The sequence below is a fragment of the Diplotaxodon limnothrissa genome, linkage group LG23, assembly GCF_057381915.1.
Source record: "Diplotaxodon limnothrissa isolate DT_005_m linkage group LG23, D_limnothrissa_male_GT1.1, whole genome shotgun sequence".
Taxonomy (NCBI): Eukaryota; Metazoa; Chordata; class Actinopteri; order Cichliformes; family Cichlidae; genus Diplotaxodon; species Diplotaxodon limnothrissa.
In genome coordinates, this window is record NC_140617.1 from 6,512,106 (window position 1) to 6,525,000 (window position 12,895).

Below are 12,895 nucleotides of genomic sequence, written 5' to 3' on the forward strand. Positions count from 1 at the left end.
TATCACTTCTTTTAGCATCATGTATGACACTTCTAAAACAGAAATTGGAGCCAGTTCCTCTGTGACATTGGTCTTTCATTAAATATATTTGAGTTTCATTCAATAGACTCAGTTAAACAGTGCATTCAAGTTTAAATTTTAATTCTGCCTTCGCTCTTTGTCGTATGTTTGTGGTTTTCAGCGGTTTTATAAGCCTGTTCATGCTTCATGGACTTTTTTGCTACGTAGACCTTCAGAATAAATCAGTCATGACAAAGTTCATATAGAATATTCTCTGTTCAAAGGTGCTTGAGAAACAGCGTTTGTGAAATGGTCTGCAAAGCAAATCCAGACCCATCAGGCTCTGTGACCTTACATCTACTCACAGTGTAAATAATGTTCAGTGGAGGCAAATATCAACAAGCAGATTCATGAGCAGAACCCTGGATAATTGCACTATTTGAAAGCAATCAGTCACTTTAATGAATATCCAGCTGAATCTCTGAATCCCTTGGAAGGTCAAATGTGTTTAACTATGAACTCAGAGTGCATCGCAGGATAAAAAGTTCAATAAAAAATTCTTCATACAAAAACATATAACCTGTCGTGTGTGCAAATGTGAGGGAACGTGCGTATGTCCATTTACAAACCACTTTATCACTAACCTGAGAAGAACAGAAAAAAAAGTTTCCCTCCTGCTCCTGCAAGTCAGAAATTGAGACGTGCACTGTAATCTAATCACAGATAAGGTTTTATGCAGGATCAGGACAAAGGGCACTCCTTTTTTATTCTTTGTCCATGAAAACCATGTGACAACATACTACATATATACTATGTATATTTGTGCTGATAATGTGACAATATATCTTAGCTATATAGCAAAAGAAACAGTAAAACCATGATTCCTGGTCATCGTTCATGTGACTTCCACTCAGAAGTATATGAAATTGCAGGATGAATTTACTAGATGACTTTTGTTACCACTGGGCAGTATTTACACTTTGAGTAGATGTAAGTTCAACAGCCTTGAACAAATTCATCCTGCAGAGCTGAGCAAATGGATTGTGTTTTGTAGCCCAGCTTGTTATGTAACCACCATATCACAAGAACCTTTGAACAGACAAGTATTAGTACTGTGCATCATAAACATTTGCATCAGATGAATATTTTATCAAGCATCAGGTTTATAAACCACTACCACTACTTTCTACCAGAAAGAATCACATCTCCAGATTGGAAAGAATCAGCTTTGTTTGAATTTAACAATGTGGTTTTCCAACTTTTTACTGAGCAACGAGGGAGTTTTACTCTCTGTGTTTTTGCTCCTTCTGATCATGTACCACCTCAGAAACAAGAATCCAAGAGATTTTCCACCGGGACCATTCGCTTTACCTTTTATTGGGAATTTCCAGATTGTGGGAAAGAAACACCCACATATTTATTTCAACAAGGTACGGGTTCATGCTTGTATAATATCAGGGGGGTTCTAAGTATAGAGTGCAATTTAAAGTACTGCTTTGTTGTTTGCATGTATACTTGTGTGCTTCTGTCTGCATTGTTCAGTCATCAGGATCAAAACTTTTTGATTTTTGAGATTTTGATTTTGTACTGCAGCAAGATTTTTTGTTTTGTTTTGTTTTGTTTTTTACTGAAATACAGAAAGGACACTTTCCGGTAATGGCGGCAAAGTGAGGAGACCCGTGCTTCGCGTGCTCAGTTGTTTTTTCTTCTTTAAATACTCTCTATAAGTCCAAATAGAACTTACGTTTAATATAGCTAGCTTGGGATCATAAGAGAACGCTATCATGCCTAAAAAGTTGAACAAAGACAAACAAAAAACTACGTTTGAGGCACAAGATGAAAGCGGGGTGGAGGAAGGGCAGATGGACGCTATGCATGAACACGAACAAGAAAAACAACCGGCAAATTCAGATATGCCTTCTACCTTGGACTTATTAAACGCTATTCGTTTGTTCAAGCAAGAGTTCCATACTGAAATGGGCGGAATTATGTCAGCAATAGGAGCTGTTCAAGTTGATATACAAAAATGTGGAGGGCGAATTGACGAGGCTGAAAAAAGAATCTCTAACGCGGAGGACGAAATCACCTTATTGAAAAATGATATGGAAAGTCTTGAAAGACAGGCTAAATTTCTTTCCAAAAAGGTGGAGGACTTGGAAGGAAGAAGTCGGCGTAATAATATTCGGATCCTCGGCATTCCTGAAAAAGAAGAAGGTACAGATCCACGATCTTTCATGGAGAAGTTTATATCGGATACTTTGAAAATTCCCCCTCCTGTCTTGGAGAGAGCGCATAGGATAAATACAAGGCAAAGCTCCATTGCAAACCGATCGAGAGCCTTTATAATTAAGTGCTTAAGCTACAGAGATCGAGAAGGCATTATGAAAGCCGCTAGGACAATAAAGGAATTGTCGTATAAGGACAACAAGATAGCCTTCCTGCCGGACCTACCTGCAGAGACATATAGACAACAGCGCCAGTATGATGGTGTGAGGAAGAAGCTGCGGGAGATTGGATTATGGAAACACAGGATCATTTACCCGGCGAGGTTGCTTTTGACCAACGAGGAACGTACGCAGGTATTCGATACTCCAGCGGACGTGGACGTCTACATTAAGAGCCTTGAACAAGCACAAAATGCCTGATAAGGCATATGATGGTAGATCAACAACTTTGCTCTAAGTGTATTTACGCACTCTAATGGAAAGAACAATTTATTATATTGCCAAAGGATTACTACATAATGTTGGGCTAGACATTGGCTATTTTGTTTTCTTAATAAGAGTTACTAGTAATTTCACTTATTGTGTTAAATGTGGGAGAGTTAAAACTTGATAAGGTGGATTTATTTCTATTGTCAATATGTATATATATTTTTTTCTTTTTTTTTTCTCTTTTTCTTTTTTTTATGTAACAACTGTTGCTAAACGCGGGTAATTAGTTCCTCGGCCTAGAGTGGTCATGTTTCAAGAAGAGAACGGAAGTATTTTTGGGGTTAAGGGATACCTGTATGTTCGTATTCAGGCTGGGGGGTGGGAAGGGTTGCTCTCTCAAATCGATAAATGCTCAACATGGTATAATATCTTTCCTTTTTTTTTTCTCTGTGTATATATATGTGTGTATTTAGTTAATAGTATAGGTTAATATAAGTGAATATACATGACAGAAGTCTTGATTGACTGTGCTTCTTGGAATTGTAGAGGTTTGCGCACGTTAGTAAAAATAAAACAAGTCACTAGTAGGATTAAGAATTTAAAGGCCAAAATAGTGTTTCTACAAGAAACTCATATGCTAGATAGTGAGACAAATAGAATGAAACGTAGATGGCCAGGTCAAATATTTTCAGCGCCCTACTCCTCCAATTCCAGGGGCGTCATGATAATGATTCATAAATCTATACCTTTTCACGTTGAGCACGTGATTAAGGATAGCAATGGACGTTTTCTAATAATACAAGGTAATCTACTCTCCACTAGACTAAATTTAATTAATATTTATGGCCCAAATGAAGATAATCCAAACTTTTATAGCAATTTATTTCTTAAAATCTCAGACTTACAAGGTAAATGTATAATTGCTGGGGACTTAAATTGTGCTCTGAATCCACAGAAGGATAAATCCTCAGGCATGGATAATACTCACAATAGAACACGAAAGGTGATCAAACAATTCATGAAGGAGTTAAATTTAAGTGATATATGGCGAGAGCAAAATCCAACCAAGTTGCAATATTCTTGCTGGTCAGGTACACATAAAGCGTACTCTAGAATAGATTACTTCTTGGTATCAACTGAGTTGGTTCATTTTATAAAAGATTGCCAGTATAAGGAAATAGTAATTTCGGACCATGCAGCCGTTACTTTGACTTTCATAGAACCAAAACTGATCAAGACTCGATTTGAATGGAGGTTTCAACTGAAGTGGATGCAGGATAAACAGTTTCTTGATTATTTAGGTAAGCAAATTAATGAATACTTTGAATATAACTCAGATCAAACATCGGCAAGTGTAAGATGGGAAGCCTTTAAAGCATACTTAAGAGGGCAAATTATAAGCTATACTAGTAATAAAACAAGAGAAAGAAATCAAAGGATAAAATATCTGGAAGTAAGAATAAAAAAGTTAGAAGAGATTAGCTTTCAATCTGGTCAAAACAATGAGTATATTGTAAAAGAACTATTACTGTTGAGAACGCAATATAATGAAATGACAAGTGAAAAAGCAGCTGTTAATTTATTGAGATTAAAGCAACAATTCTATGACCAAGGTGAAAAACCCAGCAAACTCCTGGCATGGCGTATAAAAAAGATGGAATCTGAAAGGGCAATTACAAAATTAGAAAATTCAAATGGTAATACTATAGTAGACCCATTAGAGATAAATAATGCATTTAAAAGATTTTATGAAACGCTATATAACTCTGAACTCAATAATGTAACTAGAATGCAATCTTTATTTCTAGATAAACTTGAAATACCAAAAATTTTAGAAAAAGACAAAGTAAATGTTGATAGGCAAATTAGTATACATGAAATTATAGATGCAATAAACTCCTTAAATGCTGGTAAAACAGCTGGTCCAGATGGATTGCCAATTGACCTTTACAAATATTTTAAAGATAAATTAGCACAGCCCCTCTTAGATATGTATATAGAATGTTTTAATAATGGCAATCTTACTGACTCATTAAGGAAGTCCCTGATAATACTGCTTCCTAAACCTGGAAAACTAAATAATAAGTGTGAAAATATGCGCCCTATAAGCTTAATCAATACAGACACTAAAATTATTTGTAAAATTTTTGCTAAAAGATTAGAAAGTATTCTTCCAGTTATTATAGGGGATGATCAAAATGGATTTGTTAAACATAGACAGGGTTTTCATAATGTAAGACGAGTTTTAAACATTCTTCATAATCAAAGTGAGCAGGACGATACAGCCATTCTCTCGCTTGACGCGGAGAAGGCTTTTGATAGAATTGAACGGTCATATCTTTTTGATGTCATTGTTAGATTTGGGTTTGGAAAGGTATTTCTGCATTGGATCAAGCTATTACATTGTCACTCTGTGGCTCAGGTTAAGACAAATGAGATAATCTCTGAACAATTTGATATTAAAAGAGGGTGCCCGCAGGGTTCACCTTTATCTCCACTCTTATTTCTTTTAGCTATTGAACCTCTGGCAATAGCTGTTAGAAACAGCAGACAAATACAAGGTGTTAGGATTGGTAGAAAGGAACATAGAATTGCTTTATTTGCTGATGATATCATAATATTTTTAAAGCAATTAAAAAATTCTGTGCCCGCTGTAAAGGATTTATTAGATCAGTTTGGGGTTTTCTCAGGGTATAAAGTTAATGTAACAAAATCGTCATTAATGTTACTTAATCAAGGGTACATTCAAAATGTAAGTCAGAATATATCTGGCTTTACTGTTAACTCTGAATTCATCTATCTAGGTATTAAAATAGTTCCTTCATTAAAAGATGTGGTGGTACTTAACTATAATATAATACTACAGAAAATTTCCAAAGATTTGGAGCGTTGGATAAGTCTACCACTATCTATTATTGGAAGGATAAGCGTTATTAAAATGAATGTATTACCTAGACTGTTGTATATGTTTCAAAATGTCCCACTGGCTCCTCCTGCTGGATTATTTACTAAATTAACATCACTAATCAGAGAGTTTATCTGGAACAAGAAGCAGCCACGTATTCGTTTGTCTTTGTTGTACCTTCCCTTTGATACAGGGGGGTTGAAATGCCCCAACTTTTACTGGTACTATTTGGCTATTCAATTAAGGACAATAAGATTTTATTTTTCATCCCAAAATACCCCGTCATGGGTGGGGATGGAAGCAAATGCTCTTAAAATGCCATTAAATTTGTACTTATATTCTGCGAAATCCAAACAGTTAAAGAAAGAAACAAATAATCCTATAGTTCAAAACATGATTGAAGTCTGGTTTACAATAAAAGAAATGATGAATATTAAGAACAATCTCTCTCAGTTTAGCCCCATCTGGGGAAATGCCTTATTTGTACCAGGAAAGTTGGATGCAGGGTTTCAGGATTGGGCAGTAAAAGGTGTTAAGAAAGTGGGTGATCTGTTTTGTGATGGAGTAATGGTCTCATTTGAGGATTTAGTCTTAAAATTTCAAATCCCCCAAAAACACTTTTTTAAGTATTTACAAATTAGAAGTTTTATTTCATCTATGCAAAATAAATCCCTTAATTTTCCCCAATTAAGTAAGCTAGAGGAGTTTATGGTGAAAAAAGGTGGTAATAAAGGCTTAATTTCAACATTTTATAATTGGATTGTTTCTGCCTCTTCAGAAACATCAGTTTCTAAGTTGGAAGCTTGGAGAAAGGACCTAAATATCAATATTTCTGAGGAGACATGGAAGTTAATTTGCTTAAAAGCACAAAAACAATCGATTAATAGTAATTTAAAATTATTACAATACAATTGGATCATGCAAACATATGTAACACCGGTGAAACTGAATAAATATAATAATAGAATACCAGATACATGTTTTAAATGTGGAGAAGCCCGTGGAACATTTTTTCATTGTATATGGGAATGTAGAATTGTTTGTGCCTTTTGGCAGGAGGTGATGAACAAAATAAACCAAATTTTAAATAAAAAGATCACTTTAGACGTAGAAATGATGCTACTACAAGTGTATCCTAAAAATATTAAATTAACAACCTATCAAATTAAGTTTATGGATTACTGTACATTACAGGCAAAACGTATGATTGCAATAAATTGGAAAACATCAGTTCCTCCTGCTATTGGCGCTTGGATAAACTCCTTGACACAGTGTATGGAAATGGAAAGGATTACGTACTTTCTGAAAAATAAGTTAATATATTTTGATGAAATTTGGAAGCCATTTAAACATTTTTTAAAAGTAGTAAATATAGAACAACTTATGTAGGAGAGTGGAGTAGGAGGAAATTGTTAGCATTGTGCATGCTATTTTTGTTTGTTCCTATTGATTATATTTTCTTCTTTTCCTTTTTTTTTTCTTTTTCTCTTGAATTATGTATAAATGCCACATATGGTACAATTGTATATATATTTCATTTGAGCTTGTTTTTTTTTTTTTCTTTGGTCGGAAGAGAGCAGAGCGGGAGGTGAGGGTGGGGGAAAAGGGTTTCTATTACAACAGCATATTATGGGAAACTACCTTTGAATGTTGTTGAAAAAGTAATAAAAATATTTAAAACGAAATACAGAAAGGAGAGAATACTTCAGAAACAACTCTAATAGATTATCAGAACAACTAACTATAGCTGCAGGGCTCGCAAAATTTCAAAATCCCTGGTAGCCCTTCAGGCAGGGACTCTTCAGTTTTTGGTAGCCCAAAAGAAATTTAAGTAGCCCGAATAAAAAAGAGAGCAATTTTTTGATTGATGTTTTGTTTCCTGTTTTGTTTCCGTTACAATATTATACATTAATCAAAAAATTGTTGAAACACAAATGACAACATTGTATAAAAATTACAATCATCAACTCAAATACTTGATTCTAATTGAACAGACATTTCTTTGAACTTGTAAGAACTGTGTAGAACATGAATCAGTCTGTGTCAGATCCTGAATTTGAAATTTCCACGGGTAAGAGGCAAGTGGAACCAAGATAGGCCATTTGCTTTCTGAAGTTTGCAAAGACTGCTAAATTGTGCCAGTGGTAGTTCACTCTTTGCAACATAGTACGCTGTTCTAAACAGATTTTTCAGGTTTATTTTTAGTATGTTATTTGCAATTGGTGTTTGTTCTGGGAAAGATATTGCAGACTGAGCAATAATGCATTTCTTGCATTTCTCAAGGGTTCTAACGGGGGCCTTTCTTAAAATTACTGGTCCCAGTAACAAAGGCGCTTGTCGACTCAGAAATCGAGGGAAACCAACAACACACCCGGCAGAACATTATGTTATTTGCACGGGCGCACATAAGTGGTCCGCATGTGCGCATTCGCTGTCAAAATAAAAGACGCGCACCAGATAAGAAGTTGCAACGCGCGTTTGCATCCATATAAAAGGCTCTGTTTTTGTCCACTAGAGTGGGATTTTCACGGCACATTCCGCGCCACATCTCTGTGCGTTCATCATTTGTTTGAAGCCAGCTCACTTCCTGCAACAACTTTTCCGAGAATATGCGGTTCTTTGTGATTCAGACTCCTTCTGACATTTCTTTGGAGGTGGAGGAACACCAAAGTAATTGCTTAAAGGAGCTTCTTCGACATCTTTAAGAGTTCTAAACAAATGTCTGTCCTCCTCCAGCAAATCTTATGTACGCAAATGCGCGTTGCAACTTCTTATCTGGTGCGCGTTTTTTATTTTGACAGCGAATGCGCACCTGCGGACCACTTATGTGCAGCCCTGGTTATTTAGCTCGTCATATTGCAGCCACAGAAATTCATTTGTCCATGAAACCATAAAGCTGCACTTTCTTTTTGCCTTATAGTCTGATTTGTCATAACTTTTCCGTTTTGCGGTAAGCTTTTCTTTGGCTGTCACTTCTTCACCCTGACCTGTCTTATTTGGCTCAGCAGAACGAAAATATATATCCTGCTGCTTTTAAACATGCACTCACATAAGCTCAGCGATTCTCTGCGCGATCAACCTCTCACATGTTTAAGCTGCGGGAGATTTCACTTGTCATGTTTGCATAGTAAGCTAACGATTGATAAGACGATGTCAGAGGAATTGGTGCGCAAATTATCATCACTCACCAATCAGTACTGTCGCTCTCTATACACAGTTCGCGCGATTGCAAAGTGAAAGCAAAAAACAAGCGCAAATTCAAACGCGATTTCACATATTGACAGTGGCTCACCGATGCCAATGACATAACTACCCAGCTACATTTCCGAAAGAATGCAAAAGCATTGACATATATTTTTCCTTCCTATGATACCCCAACGGGCAGGGCAGAGATAGATTTTGGTAGCCCGACTGGAAAAATCGCTAGCCCCGGGACGTCGGGCTAGCGATTTTGCGAGCCCTGAGTTGGTACTTAGTGCTAATAAGCAGATGTAGGTCTAAGCAATTTCTTCAAATATGGTCAAGCAAACAATTATGTGAAAAAACTGTGGATCCCAGAATTTTAATTATGTAAATTTATGTAAATTTCAGTCCACTTGAATTTCAACAGTGTAAAGTTTAGATTTAACTTTTAAAAAAGGCATTCGCTAACTATTAGGTTGATTGGTAAATTGAAATTTCTCATAGTCTCAAAGTGAATGGTTGCCTGTCTGTCTGTGTTAGCCCTGTGACAAACTTGCAACCAATCCAGGATGTACCTCTAGAAAATGGATGATAAGATGAAATATTGATTGATAGTCAGTATCCATGATTTCCAGCCTCTAATTACAGCACTTCCCACTAATTTCTTTCTGTAGATTACAAATGTTGTGCTATATCCTTCATGTTTGTTGTGTTTTTTGTAGCTGGCTGAAATCTACGGGAATGTGTTCAGTTTCTGCTTCGGCAGGGATAAAATGGTAATCGTCTCTGGATACAAGATGGTAAAAGAAGCTCTGGTAACACAAGCTGACAACTTTGTGGATCGACCATACAGCCCCATGGGCGACAGGTTTTATTCGGCAAACTCAGGTTTGGAAGTCACTATTTGATGTACCATTCAGTATTGAAATTATTCTCCATAGGTTGTTAAGTTCTTAAGTTGCTTGTGTGTATTGAGATGGTCTGTTCATGAGCAACGGTGGAAAATGGAAGGCACAGAGACGCTTCGCTTTGTCTACATTGCGAGACTTCGGCCTGGGGAAGAACCGCATGGAGCAGTGTATCTGTGAGGAGATCCAATACCTGCAGGAGGAGATAGAGCAGGAGAAAGGTGTTTTATATTAGGTGGAACATAAGCATACAATCCTGCACAAACAGTGCTAAAGCAAAGAATTTGTGCTTTCTTAACAATCGTCTATTTGTCTTCAGGTAAACTTTTTAGGCCAGCAGGCCTCTTCAACAATGCCGTGTCTAATATAGCGTGCCAGCTGGTGATGGGGAAAAGATTTGACTACAGTGACCACAACTTCCAGCTCATGCTGAAGAATCTGTCTGAGATTCTTCACCTGGAGGGCTCCATATGGGCTCAGGTATGTCACAATAATTTCCTTCTGTCACAAAAAGAATGAGAGACAGCACTGTGGCATGGGTGTTGGATTTCTTCTCTCTATCGTCCTTTGAATAACGCTTCCTCTCATCAAATCTCAAGCTCTATGAATCATTCCCCGGAGTGATGAAGCGTTTGCCAGGTCCACATAACAGATTGTTCAGCAATTTTGACAAAGTCAGAGAGTTCATCACTCAGGAGGTGAAAAGCCACAAGAAGGACCTGGATCACAACAATCCAAGAGACTACATCGACACTTTCCTCATCAAAATGGAGAATGTATGTGGACACTGCATTGCACAAACTGCACTCTACAAATTAGCAATTTGTGTTGTGTCTAATGTGACTTTTTAATTTGTTTGAACAGCTCAAAGAAACTGACCTGGGCTTCACTGAGACCAACCTGGTTTTGTGCTCTGCTGATCTTTTCCTGGCTGGAACAGAAACAACAGCCACCACTTTGCTGTGGGCTCTGGTTTTCTTGATCAGACATCCTGATATCCAGGGTGGGTATTGTACTGGGCTTCATCCGGAGCTTTAAAATAGTTGGAACATAACACTAGTAGCTCTAATACAATTTACTATAAATGCTAACAATAGCAAAAGCAGACCACATATACTACTAATGGAATGCTTTTTATTTGTGTTTAAAACTAATAGTTGGGAAAATGTAAATCCGAACCTGAAAATGGCGCGAGAGAAATTTGTTCCCCAGAATCAATAAAGTCTATTTTCTAGTTCTGTCAATGCAAACGCATCATCACGATTAACGTGATTAAAATTTTTACCACATTTACCCCCATCTGGAGCGCAGAATGTACAAACCTTGGACAAACTGCCCGAAATGCGTTGACAGAGACATTTTGGGGATTTTGAGTCATTCTGTGCTCCAGATGGGTAAAATATGTTAAAAAATTGTCATTGCATTAATCATAATGACAGATTAATTCACATTGACGCATTAACGTTGAAAGGCCTACAATTATATAACTTTTCTGGAAAACAGTGTTATTGTTCCTAAACATTTTAAAAACTTTTAAAAAAGTTCAAAACTTGAATATTAAGTCATTAAGTAAATTGAATGAAACAATTGCAAGATTACTAGCGTCAGTGCAAAGTTTTACAGCAATCCTTCCACAACTTTGACATATTTGTTAGACATGTCTAACATCCAACAACCAAAGTTTGTCAATGAGTTAACAGGTATTAAATAAAAGATACAAACTAAAAACAATCATCTTATGGGACTCAGTAGCTCCATAGAAGCTTGGGCTAGTTGAAGTTGAACTCTTTCAATTCTCCTTCACAGAGAAAGTCCAGGCAGAGATAGATAACGTGATTGGACAAACCCGCCAGCCTTCCATGGCTGACAGACCAAATCTGCCCTACACCGATGCCGTCATCCACGAGATTCAGAGGATGGGAAATATTGTTCCTCTCAATGCACTCAGAGTTGCTGCCAAGGATACAACCCTGGATGGTTACCACATACCCAAGGTGCATGCAATATACATTTTAAGCTTTGCATGTTTGTTCTGTCAGGTGTTGTTGTTAAAGTGTATCTTGTTGTTATCTTGTGGGTTTTTTTCTAGGGTACCAGTGTGTTGCCTGTACTCACCTCTGTGCTGTTTGACAAGACTGAATGGGAGACTCCAGACACCTTCAACCCAGGACACTTCCTGGATGCTGATGGGAAGTTTGTGAAGAGAGAAGCATTCCTACCTTTCTCTGCAGGTAAAACCCACAATGAGTGTTTTGTTTTAGCAAAACCTGAACAAGAAAAAAAACATCATCCACAGGTTGTAAACTTGCACGTGTATGTGTTTGTGAATTCTTCAGGGAAGCGTGTCTGTCTTGGCGAAAGCCTCGCCAAGATGGAGCTGTTCTTGTTTTTTGTCGGCTTGCTGCAGAAGTTCACTTTCTCTGTTCCTGATGGAGTGGAGCTGAGCACAGAGGGAGTTTACGGAGCTACACGTGTGCCTGAACCCTTCAAGGTTCACGCCAAGACTCGCTGAATTACATTTGCTCATTTTCCATATAGCCAGTGTGTAATAGACAAGACTAAGTGAGATAATTTTCATTAAGGGTGGATTGTTTTTATTTTGTGGGAATAATGTTGATATTATTTTTCAGTATCAGTCTTCATCTGCTGTGTAATTGCTGCCTATTAAACTAACCTGTTCATTTTTTTCGTCTATTTTTGATGATTAATGTCATCAATCAAAACCTATTTATAGGTTCTATACAAAATGTATTTCATTAAAAAAGAAAGTTTTGATTATTTTGTTTTTATTGTTAATGTCATGTGTATGAACGTTTGTGGTAATAACATATTCACAGAAAATAATTGACTGATTTGTGTCATTAACTTTATTAAAGCCACAGGTTATGCAACCAAACATTTGGTACTATGCCTTACAATTAATGTTAACTCAAAATAGTACTTTCAAATGTAGTCAGCTCTTTTCACATATGCAAAACATCATTTCAGTTGAATTTTACCTTCAAAATCAACTTATAAAGAGATGGATGACCTTTTGCAGTGTCTCAGTATAATTCAGAATCAGAATCAGAGAGACTTTATTTATCCCCAACCCACGTAGCAGACAGATCTGGCCCGGATCTGGTGTCACGCCAGCATTGCTGGCTGACTTCTGGCATGGTAAGTGGTATTTCATCCAGATATGGACCAGGCCTGGCAATGATGGCACTGTTTATGTGATGGCATGCCATATCTGCCCCGATTAT

General features: G+C 37.0%; 1 protein-coding gene across 1 annotated transcript; it reads left to right on the forward strand.

The window, feature by feature from the left end:
• Window positions 1-1,145: 1,145 nt before the first annotated feature.
• On the forward strand, window positions 1,146-12,348 carry LOC146607409 (cytochrome P450 2J4-like). The gene is made up of 9 exons (XM_085347857.1): window positions 1,146-1,430; window positions 9,465-9,630; window positions 9,719-9,871; window positions 9,970-10,130; window positions 10,250-10,426; window positions 10,515-10,653; window positions 11,457-11,644; window positions 11,740-11,881; window positions 11,987-12,348. Exons 1-9 carry the CDS (start codon window positions 1,245-1,247, stop codon window positions 12,160-12,162), a joined length of 1,488 nt encoding a protein of 495 aa, XP_085203983.1. The 5' UTR covers window positions 1,146-1,244; the 3' UTR covers window positions 12,163-12,348.
• The last annotated feature ends 547 nt before the right edge of the window (window positions 12,349-12,895 follow it).